Genomic DNA, 13,079 nt, shown 5'->3' with positions numbered 1-13,079 from the left:
GACTTTTTAAAATTCATCCCCAAGGTATGGGTAATGGTGACATTTATTGTCCATTTGTAATGCTCTGAAAAGATATCTTCTTGATTCACCGCACTTTTGACACAATTGTGTTGATCATAAAGCATCCATCAGATTGGTATGGGATTTTGGAGAATATATGGCACACAGTTATACAGAATAGAAAAGGATCATTTCTTCCACTGTGTCATAACTTGTTCCTAATAGTATTACTTCTTTGTAGCTATTCTCCTTTTTATGTATACAGTATCAGTTATAATTCAGCTGTAAGCAAATCTTGCATCTGAGACTTAAGTTTATGGACACAAGTCCACCCTTAGCACAAAAATCTAGATGTTCACTCTGATGCAGAGTTGAAGGAGACTGATGGTGTAAATTTTCCATCTTTGTTTTTTATGTTTCCCCATGAATAGGAACATATTTGGTTTCATGACCCTTGGCACTTCCAGCTCAGGGAATCAGGGACAAGCAGCTGGTGATTTTCTATCCACTAGATTGAAGGAATTATTTGTGATTTGCTGCAACTGCAGAGTGTTGAAATCATGATTATTGAGAATTGAAGCATGGTTGTACTTGCCTTGCGATCTTCTTTTTAAACCATGAGGGTGGACACGGAACCAATTCCTAATATATGTTTCTGTACACGGAGTACTAAAGATGAAAAGTTATCACATAAAACAGTAACAGCATTGGTGGGCTGAATTTTCCATCTATTGGGCTCAATTTTATGCGGTGCCATGTTCACTTTCCCAAGCTAAAGTGTTGCATGTGCTTGGAGTCTTTCCTAATGGCTGGCAGCAACAATTTAATGCTGGGAATGACATTAATTACTTCTAGGTGGGATTTTTGCTGCTTTCTTGGGAGAATGTGCTCCTGGCCAATTAAATCGAGACCATCTCCTCCTGGGTGTGTTGGCCACTCTAGGACTACAGGCAGTCCTCGATAATTGAGAAACCCTGTAAAGTCTGAGGCCCTGGGTCTTTGTAAAAGGCATTAGGACATAGCTGAGTTTAGAAGCTTTACAGGGAGTGATTTAGAATTGGCATTATCAGAGGTACATGTCGGATGGACTTCAATAGTCAGCAAATGAGGTCTCCCAGCAGCTTGTGCAAAAAAAAAATGACTTGAGCAGCTTGAAGCTGCTAAACTACCCACATGGCTCTCAACAGGTTCAAGAGCATGTGGGCTGACCGTGAACGATTAAATTTCAAATAAGTGGCAGGAAGTCCAGCTGCAGGATTTTATGTGCCTAGCAACACTGTCTACCTCAGTTTCAGATTTGTGGTCTGAACCGTACCAGTGTTCTGGAAGGTAACCAATAGCAAAGATCTCTGGGATTGCGGTCTAATCGGAGACTGCTGGCTGGTTTAGGCAGAGGGCAGGAAACTAGCTTCCACTGTAGCTGGACTGTCATTGAAGCTGAGCTGAAAACCTCAAACGAGTATGGAACAAAAAGGCTGCGATAATCTCTGTACTCCAAGGACAGTCCAAAATCTATTGTAACAGCAAGATTTTGCCTGTGCATTCCCTCACACCTCCTCTGTGCACATTAAACTGTTGGCTTGCATCTTACTCCATTACTGCTCCAAACTCCCATCGTGAAAGCTGCCCTCCTCAGAATACCTGAGAACCTGACACATCGGGAGCTTGTAACATTCAATTTTTGTTCTTTCATTAAAATGACAACCCTCTTCATATCCCAAATATTCACACTGAGGAAAGTCTCAGGTATTTTCTAAACAACCTGCTCAAAGATGCTATGGTGTACCTCTGGAGCTGGTGGAGCCAGTCTTCACTTCAGAGGTAGGGTCACTCCCACAAGGCCTGACACTCAAACATTTCATTCTACTTGAGAATCAGTAGTTAACTGCCCTTTAACAAACTTAATTGTTTATTATGGATCACCTTCACTGTAGAGATTAAAAGAATTCAACCAAATGCATTTTCTCCAATTTTCCTTATTACACTGCCTTCAAATCTGGTAGCGTTCCTCCTGTTTTCACATCAAACTAAATCCAGTTCAATGTAAGTAATGAAGTACTTACATGTAATATTGGCTTGAGTGGTTTGCAGTGTTGATTTTACAGTTGTAGTGGTAGAGATGGTGCTTGTCAGCGTTGTGGTAGTTGTAGTGCTTGATGTTTTTGAGGGACTTGATGTGGCTGTTGGAGTTGTGGAAAGTGTGGATGATATGGTTTTGGGTGTTTTAGTTGTGGTAGTTAAGGTAGTTGTTGGGCTCATTGTGGTTGTAGGAACACCTGTTGTGGAGTTTGTAACTGCAGGAACTGCCGTTTCAGCTGTACTTCTTTCTGTGGTTGAAGTGGTTTCAGGTGTTTTAGTTGTGGTGGAGCTCACTGTGGAGTTTGTAACTGCAGGAACTGCCGTTTCAGCTGTACTTCTTTCTGTGGTTGAAGTGGTTTCAGGTGTTTTAGTTGTGGTGGAGCTCACTGTGGAGTTTGTAACTGCAGGAACTGCCGTTTCAGCTGTACTTCTTTCTGTGGTTGAAGTGGTTTCAGGTGTTTTAGTTGTGGTGGAGCTCACTGTGGAGTTTGTAACTGCAGGAACTGCCGTTTCAGCTGTACTTCTTTCTGTGGTTGAAGTGGTTTCGGGTGTTTTAGTTGTGGTGGAGCTCACTGTGGAGTTTGTAACTGCAGGAACTGCCGTTTCAGCGGTACTTCTTTCTGTGGTTGAAGTGGTTTCAGGTGTTTTAGTTGTGGTGGAGCTCACTGTGGAGTTTGTAACTGCAGGAACTGCCGTTTCAGCTGTACTTCTTTCTGTGGTTGAAGTGGTTTCGGGTGTTTTAGTTGTGGTGGAGCTCACTGTGGAGTTTGTAACTGCAGGAACTGCCGTTTCAGCGGTACTTCTTTCTGTGGTTGAAGTGGTTTCAGGTGTTTTAGTTGTGGTGGAGCTCACTGTGGAGTTTGTAACTGCAGGAACTGCCGTTTCAGCGGTACTTCTTTCTGTGGTTGAAGTGGTTTCAGGTGTTTTAGTTGTGGTGGTTAAGGTTGTTGTTGTTGGGCTCTCTGTGGTTGTAGGGGAGCTCACTGTGGAGTTTGTAACTGCAATTCTGTTGGTACTTCTTTCTGCGGTTGAAGTAGTTTTGGGTGTTTTAGTTGCGGTGGTGGTTGTTGTTGGGCTCATTGTGGTTGTAGGAACACCTGTTGTAGAGTTTGTAACTGCAGGAACTGCCGTTTCATTGGGACTTGTTCCCATGGTTTTTTCTGTGGTCATTGTGGTGGATGCAATTACAGTTGAGGTTGTTGCAGTCATCAAAGTTGGTTTTGTACTTGTACCACTTCTTGTTGATGTTGTAACTGCTGGTCCTGAGGTAGATGGTTTAGTTGTCGGCGTAGCCAAGGTACTATCTGTTAAAGATACAAGGAATGAAATAGCACTTGACATTTGGAGGATTGTTGCACTTACAGTCAGAGTCATACAGCGTGGAAAACAGATTCTTTGGTCTAATCCGTCCATGCTAAACATAATCCCAAACTAAAGTAGTCCTACCTGCTTGCTCCTAGACCATATCCCTCCAACCTTTCCTATTCATCTGCTCATCCAAATGTCTTTTAAATGTTGTAATTGTGCCTGCACTCACCACTTCCTCAGGGAGTTCATCCCACACGTGAACCATACTTTGTGTAGAAAAAAAATTTGTCCCTCATGTCTTTTTTTAAATTGAAGCACTTGATGTTGAAACAGTGACTATAGGAAGTCCTGTAGAAGCATTCAAAAATACAAACAGCTTAATGTTATGATACATCCAAAAATATTTGCAGGTACAAAGTAAGAGATAAAGGAAGCAAAGGCTTTGGTCAAAGAGGTATATTTTGAGGAGATTTATAAAGCAAAAGTGAGAGGGTATGAATGGGTAAAAAGTGGAAGGCACAAATGCAAATAGCGATTACAAGACAGAGCTAAAGGATTCCAAGATTGTGTCTGTGAAATAGGCACAGGGTAAATGATGCTTTATAACTCGAAGAACACAGTCCTGGTGATGATTGGCTTTGGTTTGAAATTAATGCCACAGCAAAGACTGTGCCCTATCAGGCTTATTCTCAGTGAGAAGTTCGAGAGATTTTTAAAAAATATTTCATGGATGACTATACAATGTAAAGGACTGCATTTATTACCCTTCCCCTAACTGCACTTTAAAAGATGATGGTGAGGCATGGTGGACATAATTACATTAAATGCACTGACCATTACAGACTACCAACGGAACAATGGGTGAGCTAGCTGTGCTATGGATGTTCAGCAAGAGTAGGGCAGGCACTGGGTGACCACACTGAAGACCAAAGAATGGCTAGGAAGATTCAGATAAATAATGCATCACATAGGATATCTACATTTGTACTTATTGAGTACATAGCATATATAGCCTCATGCAAATGAGAAGAAGGTTTTCTCGACTATGGGGAGCTGGGTGACTGTGGCCAGGTTCATCCTGATTAGGTAAGTGATGTTGAGAAGTAGTGTAACCTTCTGCTAGAAATTTAGGAACCAAAGTGGGCTATTTCAACCCCTTAAGCCAGCATGGCTTTCACTTTGATCAAGGATTATTTGTATTTTAATTCCACCTATCTTTGCTGGTACTACAACCTTCTCCGACAAAAACCTACTCATGCAGATTTGTGGGCTGATAAATATTTGCACGTAGGACTGGAACCCAAGTGTTTTGGGATGGTATGCTTTATTTTGTCCTCCCCAAAACAGATTTGAAGGCTGTCAAGCATTCAGTCGGATGGGATTGTTGCACATGAGGAGCCCCAACTCGTTCCCACCTCCACCGAATTAACTCTTGCTTGCCTCCGCGCACTGCTGAAATGGAGACCTTTAAGTGAGAGGACCTGATATCAGAAAAAGGAGGGGCACATTGAGAACCCTTCCTTGCCATTGCTGCCCACTCAGTCTTTCACGATGCCTGCCTCTGTGAAAACTCTCCCAACATCACCCACCTCTGGCCTACGCCACTGCTCAATCTTGGATCTCCAGTTTGTACCATTCCAGCAGCAGTGACTGCTTCCTCAGTACTGTTTGCTGCTGGGAACACTGGCTGATTGGCTGGCAGCTCTCAGAAGACAAGGTTCCCTGAAAAAGGGTCATTGGACCTGAAACATTCAATTCTGCTTTCTCTCCACAGGAGCTGCCACATCTGCTGAGTTCTTTTTTCTCCCTCAATTTCAGATTTTGTTTCTCATTTCTTGCATCCACAACTCTCTTTTTTTGGTCACCCCTGGGTCTTGATCCTATGGAAGGTTGGCCAGTGGCTTGTTAAAGTTTATTGGTTGACCTGTTATATGTAGGCCATGGCCTAAGGAGCTAACACAGGTTTCTTATAGCCAGCTGGCAACAGTCTATCACCTCCAGGAAAATCATTCCCTTCTGCCACCCTGCAATAGCCCCACAACCTTTTGATAAGAATTCCAGGTTTCAGCAGTAGCTGTGGTGCCAGTCTGTCAATCAGGAGATACATAGATGGTGTGGAGTAGGAAGCATGACTGAACAGGTGGAGAGAAGGTATTAAGAAGGATAGAAAGATCCCAGCATGCCTTAACTGCTCAAATTTCAGACGCATAAGATTTGATCATTTGAATGTGTCAATTGACAGCATGATAACCCTATTAACAAATGAGGGCACTAAATACCTTATTCTGGAATTAGTATGATGGTGACAATGATATTATTTTCCTCTTGAAAATCAGGTCAACAGTGCCTAATTCTGCTGATTTTTTTTTTAGTTAATCCATTCAGAGATGTTATGAGTCACCTCTGGAGAGGGTGGGACTTGTACTTGGCCTTTTGACCTGAAGGTAGGGACACTACCACAGAACCAGAAGACCCTGTAATTTTACTTGTGTCCTGACCTAAAGACTGCCTAAGGTACTGCATTCAGAATCTGTTTTCTTTGGGGAGGCAGTGGCGTAATGTGATTCCAGAACCCAAGTTGAATGTTCTGGGGAACATGGATTTGAATACCATGGCAGATGATGAAATTTTGAAATCAGTAAAAATCTGGAAAACTGTATAACCATTGTTGATTGTTTTCTTTTCACCACCACAATCTGATTCACTTATGTCCTTTTGTGAAAAAACTGCCACCCTTACTTCGTCTGCCTACTGCTGACTCAAGATCCACAGCACTGTGAATCATAGAATCCCTACATGGTGGAAACAGGCCTTTTGGCCTAATAAGTCAACACTAGCCCTCAGAGAATCCCACCCAGATTCATCTCCCTATAACCCACTGCATCTACACATCCCTGAACATTACAGGCAATTCAGCACAGCCAATCCACCTAACCTGCCCATCTTTGAACTGGAGGAGGAAACCAAAGCACCTGGAGGAAACGCATGTAGACACAGGGAGAATGTGAAAACTCCACACAGATAGTCGTCCGAGAGTGGAACTGATCGTGGGTCCCTGGCACTATGAGGCAGCAGTGCTAACCGCTGAGCCACCTGGCTGAGTTGCAACTGCCCTCTGGGCAATAAATACTGGCTCACCAGGCAAATTCTGCATCCCATGCATAAATTTTAAAAAAATTTAGTCCTATCTTGACATATACACACACCTCTGCTTTGAACAGCAGACAAGGTACTTGGTGTGTTTTCCAACTTGCTGATTGTTGAGCCTTCTAAGGACAAATAATTCAGACATTACCTGTTTGACATTGATTGCAAAATTTGCAATGGCATTTCTTCAGTTCGAAAGCCTAATGATTTTGTCACTTTTCAATGACTAAAGCAAGATACAGAATTGGCTGGCCAACAGAAGACAGCGAGTGGTAGTAGAAGGAAAATATTCTGCCTGGAAGTCAATGGTGAGTGGAGTTCCACAGGGCTCTGTCCTTGGGCCTCTACTGTTTGTAATTTTTATTAATGACTTGGACGAGGGAATTGAAGGATGGGTCAGCAAGTTTGCAGACGACACAAAGGTCAGAGGTGTCGTTGACAGTGTAGAGGGCTGTTGTAGGCTGCAGCGGGACATTGACAGGATGCAGAGATGGGCTGAGAGGTGGCAGATAGAGTTCAACCTGGATAAATGCGAGGTGATGCATTTTGGGAGGTCGAATTTGAAAGCTGAGTACAGGACTAAGGATAGGATTCTTGGCAGCGTGGAGGAACAGAGGGATCTTGGTGTGCAGATACATAGATCCCTTAAAATGGCCACCCAAGTGGACAGGGTTGTTAAGAAAGCATATGGTGTTTTGGCTTTCATTAACAGGGGGATTGAGTTTAAGAGTCGTGAGATCTTGTTGCAGCTCTATAAAACTTTGGTTAGACCGCACTTGGAATACTGCGTCCAGTTCTGGTCGCCCTATTATAGGAAAGATGTGGATGCTTTGGAGAGGGTTCAGAGGAGGTTTACCAGGATGCTGCCTGGACTGGAGGGCTTATCTTATGAAGAGAGGTTGACTGAGCTCGGTCTCTTTTCATTGGAGAAAAGGAGGAGGAGAGGGGACCTAATTGAGGTATACAAGATAATGAGAGGCATAGATAGAGTTGATAGCCAGAGACTATTTCCCAGGGCAGAAATGGCTAGCACGAGGGGTCATAGATTTAAGCTGGTTGGTGGAAAGTATAGAGGGGATGTCAGAGGCAGGTTCTTTACGCAGAGAGTTGTGAGAGCATGGAATGCGTTGCCAGCAGCAGTTGTGGAAGCAAGGTCATTGGGGTCATTTAAGAGACTGCTGTGTATATGGTCACAGAAATTTGAGGGTGCATACATGAGGATCAATGGTCGGCACAACATTGTGGGCTGAAGGGCCTGTTCTGTGCTGTACTGTTCTATGTTCTATAAGGTAGATATAATCATCTGTGGACAATGCTAGCCTGCTTTGGATAGATTCTAGAGTCAAGCAGCATCAGTTATTTCCCATAAATTGTCAAACTCGAGTAGATTTCAAGGAATTAGAATGAAAAACAGTACAGCGCAGGAACAGGCCCTTTGGCCCATCCTGAAACAGGATGCCTTTCCAAAGTAAAAACATTTTGCCCCCTTATGGTCCATATCCCTCTATTCCAAGCCTATTCATACATCTGTGAAGATGCCTCTGAAAAATTTAGATCTGTCTTCACCACCTCTGGCAGCACATTCCAGGCACTTACCACATTCTGTTCAAAAAACATACCTCCCATGTCTCTTTACGCTCAACCCATTTTATCTTAAGCCTAAGTCCCCTAAAGTGTGATGTTTCCACCCTGGGAAAAAGGACTCTGACCATCTGTTCTATCTATGCATATCATGCAGGTATCAGATCTTGTGGTGGGAGAGCATTTTGGTGATAGTAACCATAACTGCCTCACATTCTACATAGCTATGGAGAAGGAGAGGATTAGGCAAAATGGGAGGATATTTAATTGGGGAAGAGGAAACTATGATGCGATTAGACATGAGTTACGAAGCATGGACTGGGAGCAATTGTTCCATGGTAAGGGAACTATAGACATGTGGAGACTGTTTAAGGAACAGTTGTTGGGAGTGATGAGTAAATATGTCCCTCTGAGACAGGCAAGAAGGGGTAAGATAAAGGAACCTTGGATGACGAGAGCGGTGGAGCTTCTTGTGAAAAGGAAGAAGGTAGCTTACATAAGGTGGAGGAAGCTAGGGTCAAGTTCAGCTAGAGAGGATTACATGCAGGCAAGGAAGGAGCTCAAAAATGGTCTGAAGAGAGCCAGGAGGGGGCACGAGAAAGGCTTGGCAGAAGGAATCCGGGAAAACACAAAGGCATTTTACACTTATGTGAGGAATAAGAGAATGATCAAAGAAAGAGTAGGGCCGATCAGGGATAGCATAGGGAACTTGTGTGTGGAGCCTGAGGAGGTAGGGGAAGCCCTAAATGAGTTTTTTGCTTCTGTCTTTACGAAAGAAACGAACTTTGTAGTGAATGAAACCTTTGAAGAGCAGGTGTGCATGCTGGAATGGATAGAGATAGAGAAAGCTGATGTGCTGAAAATTTTGTCAAACATTAAGATTGACAAGTCGCCAGGCCCGGACCAGATTTGTCCTCGGCTGCTTTGGGAAGCGAGAAATGCAATTGCTTCGCCACTTGCGAAGATCTTTGCATCCTCGCTCTCCACTGGAGTCGTACCTGAGGACTGGAGAGAGGCAAATGTAATTCCTCTCTTCAAGAAAGGAAATAGGGAAATCTCCGGCAATTATAGACCGGTAAGTCTCACGTCTGTCGTCTGCAAGGTGTTAGAAAGGATTCTGAGGGATAAGATTTATGACCATCTGGAAGAGCATGGCTTGATCAAATACAGTCAACACGGCTTTGTGAGGGGTAGGTCATGCCTTACAAACCTTATCGAGTTTTTTGAGGATGTGACTAGAAAAGTTGATGAGGGTCGAGCTGTGGATGTGGTGTATATGGACTTCAGTAAGGCATTTGATAAGGTTCCCCATGGTAGGCTCATTCAGAAGGTCAGGAGGAATGGGATATAGGGGAACTTAGCTGCCTGGATACAGAATTGGCTGGCCAACAGAAGGCAGCGAGTGGTAGTAGAAGGAAAATATTCTGCCTGGAAGTCAGTGGTGAGTGGGGTTCCACAGGGCTCTGTCCTTGGGCCTCTACTGTTTGTAATTTTTATTAATGACTTGGATGAGGGGATTGAAGGATGGGTCAGCAAGTTTGCAGACGACACAAAGGTTGGAGGTGTCGTTGACAGTGTAGAGGGCTGTTGTAGGCTGCAGCGGGACATTGACAGGATGCAGAGATGGGCTGAGAGGTGGCAGATGGAATTCAACCTGGATAAATGCGAGGTGATGCATTTTGGAAGGTCGAATTTGAAAGCTGAGTACAGGATTAAGGATAGGATTCTTGGCAGCGTGGAGGAACAGAGGGATCTTGGTGTGCAGATACATAGATCCCTTAAAATGGCCACCCAAGTGGACAGGGTTGTTAAGAAAGCATATGGTGTTTTGGCTTTCATTAACAGGGGGATTGAGTTTAAGAGTCGTGAGATCTTGTTGCAGCTCTATAAAACTTTGGTTAGACCGCACTTGGAATACTGCGTCCAGTTCTGGTCGCCCTATTATAGGAAAGATGTGGATGCTTTGGAGAGGGTTCAGAGGAGGTTTACCAGGATGCTGCCTGGACTGGAGGGCTTATCTTATGAAGAGAGGTTGACTGAGCTCGGTCTCTTTTCATTGGAGAAAAGGAGGAGGAGAGGGGACCTAATTGAGGTATACAAGATAATGAGAGGCATAGATAGAGTTGATAGCCAGAGACTATTTCCCAGGGCAGAAATGGCTAGCACGAGGGGTCATAGTTTTAAGCTGGTTGGTGGAAAGTATAGAGGGGATGTCAGAGGCAGGTTCTTTACGCAGAGAGTTGTGAGAGCATGGAATGCGTTGCCAGCAGCAGTTGTGGAAGCAAGGTCATTGGGGTCATTTAAGAGACTGCTGGACATGTATATGGTCACAGAAATTTGAGGGTGCATACATGAGGATCAATGGTCGGCACAACATTGTGGGCTGAAGGGCCTGTTCTGTGCTGTACTGTTCTATGTTCTATGTTCTATAATTTTGTAAACTCCTATCAGGTTAATCCTCATCCTTTGACGTTGAAGTGAAGAAAAAAAAATACATTTGTCCAATCTCTCCTCAAAGTTAATACCCTCCAGACCAGGAAAAATCCAGGTAAACCATTTCTATACCTCCTCCAAAGCCTACACATCCTTCTGGAAGTGTGGCAACCAGAGCGAGACACAAAATTTCAATTATGGCCTAAGAAAGGTTCGATACAACTACAACATCACTTGCCAATTCCTGTAATCTATGCGCTGACCAATGGAGGCAAGCATGACATATGCCATCTTGACAACATTATCCAATTTAGCAAATTACTATCCTCATTCTTAAAAGAATAACTGGCTATTTTGAACAACTCATTCACACCTGCATCAATACACCAATTTGTTCGCAAAGTTCAAAAATTTGAATGAAATCAATATGCCATGTGGACTGATTCTCCTCCCATCATTTATGTGTGTCTTTTCTAAATGTCATTAGAAAGATATTCGTCATCTTATTTTTGTTGGATTAAAAGGGCTAACGTGTACGACGTCTGGAGCACGGTTGGTACTTTACAAGGAGGGAGACTGGTACAGAATTACATCCCTCACCTGTGCAGTTAGGACCTTCATATCCTGCTCGACATGGACAGTTGTATGATCCAATAGTATTGACACACATGGTATTGTTTTTCCAGGAACACACATTAGGGTCAAGACATTCATCCACATCTGCATTGGAAAGAAATTGCTGGTAATCCGTAGATTTCATTTCATTATCAAATGCTGCATTTTAATAAATGAGGTTGTACACACCCCACGAGTAGATTAAACTGTTAACTTTGATCAATGTGTGATGTCGTTTCAAATTGATCACTTTTGATTAGAACCAAATATATTTTAATTTGTAAGTTTTTTTAAAGCAAATCTTTCTCTAATATTATCAAAGTTATGTTTTTACTCAGAAGAGGAAGATTCACACTTTTGATCATGAAGCCAATAACTGCAGTAGCAATGATAAATCTGGGAAGACAGGGTGCGATAGAAGGCAGAGTTAGAGAAATTTCATGGAAATGTGGAAACAAAATAGCGTATTAATGAGTTTTGTGCTTCAGTCTAATTTATTATTGTCACATGTTCTGCAATACAGCTTAAAATAAGTTGTTCCATGTATTATACAGGCAGATTGTACAATACAAAGTGCATCAGGGTAGCAGGACAGGGTGCAGAATATTGTGTTACAGTCACAGAGAAAATGCAGCCAGAGGGAGAGATCGGATTTAACACTCAAAGTCTGTTGAAAGGTCTGATAACAGTGGGGAAAAAGCTGCTTTTCAATCTGTTCATACAGGTATTCACATTTTTATATCTTCTGCCTGATGGAAGGGGCTGGAAAAGAGTATAACGGGGGTGGGAGTGGTCTTTGTTTATTTGGTTGCTTTCTCAAGGCAGCGGGAGCAATGAATGAACTCAATGGATGGAAGGCTGGTCTGCGTAATGGACTGAGCTGCATTCACAAATCTTTGTAGTTTCTTGTGGCCTTGGGAAGAGTAGTTGCATCCAGATGGGATGCTTTCTATGGTCCATTTCTTAAAGATTCGGGAATAGTCCTTGTGGATGTATCAAATTTCCTTTAACAATTGGGGATTTCAATCTTCTCAATACAGGGGGCTTTCCAATAATGTGCATTCCAGCAAGCGAAATGGTCGTAGCATGATTGACAAAGAGGTGGACACAACTTGTAAAATGTGAACTTGTGTTGGCTATTATGGATTGTATGTCGTATACCTCAAATATAATATCACACATAGAACAACTGTTTTATTAGGAAAATACATGAAAACTTAGTTTGAAGAGTTTATGCTGAACACATTATTTGCATCAGCGTTATTTTTAAAAAATGCAGCTCATTTAAATAGAAGAATGGACACCAATGCTAAATTGATGGTATAAGTAAAAGATGAAGTATAGTTCAAAATAATGAGTGCTGTTAAAACATACACGTTAGTGTGTCATATTATTGACCAATTTTGTTACATTTTCAATATGTAAGAATTTTTGAACATGCTCATATAAATCATTTATACCAAAAGTTGTGTTACAAACAACTTTTCCAGCCATATTTTGAATACAATGTTACTCAGGTTTATTGTGCATTTTAATCCTACAATTAACTTCAGCACCAATTGGCTACATAGGAAAGAAAGGTCAGATTCTTCTGCTTCACTTTCCAGAAGTCTGTGCTGATGGATTATCAGGTCTGATCAGCATTTAAATGGAGGAGGGAATTTTACTAAAAATTGCTAATGTGTCAATTTTGGAGGGAGTTTTGTGGAGGGTTGCTGGGTGTGAGCTCTATCTCACACAATTTTGCATTAGATTAGATTCCCTACAGTGTGGAAACAGGCCCTTCGGCCCAGCAAGTCCACACTGCCCCTTGAAGCATCCCAACCAGACCCATCCCCCATAACCCACACACCCCTGACACTACGGGCAATTAGCATGGCCGATCCACCTAACCTGCACATCTTTGGACTGTGGGA

The 13,079-nt window shown here is 42.6% G+C and overlaps 1 protein-coding gene across 2 annotated transcripts in view; it reads right to left on the bottom strand.

Moving 5' to 3' along the window:
- Positions 1 to 13,079, bottom strand: part of LOC125457750 (uncharacterized) — a 167,900-nt gene that overhangs the window by 83,038 nt on the left and 71,783 nt on the right. For both annotated transcript variants that reach the window (XM_059651129.1, XM_059651130.1), the window contains exons 38-39: positions 11,149 to 11,268; positions 2,064 to 3,383 (exon numbers count right to left, since the gene is read on the bottom strand). In XM_059651129.1, the coding sequence (XP_059507112.1) occupies positions 2,064 to 3,383; positions 11,149 to 11,268 (1,440 nt within the window). The remainder of the gene's footprint in view (positions 1 to 2,063; positions 3,384 to 11,148; positions 11,269 to 13,079) is intronic.

Source organism: Stegostoma tigrinum, chromosome 14, assembly GCF_030684315.1.
Source record: "Stegostoma tigrinum isolate sSteTig4 chromosome 14, sSteTig4.hap1, whole genome shotgun sequence".
NCBI lineage: Eukaryota > Metazoa > Chordata > Chondrichthyes > Orectolobiformes > Stegostomatidae > Stegostoma > Stegostoma tigrinum.
The sequence above is the reverse complement of the archived record's forward strand: the minus strand, read 5'-3'. Positions and strand labels throughout refer to the sequence as shown.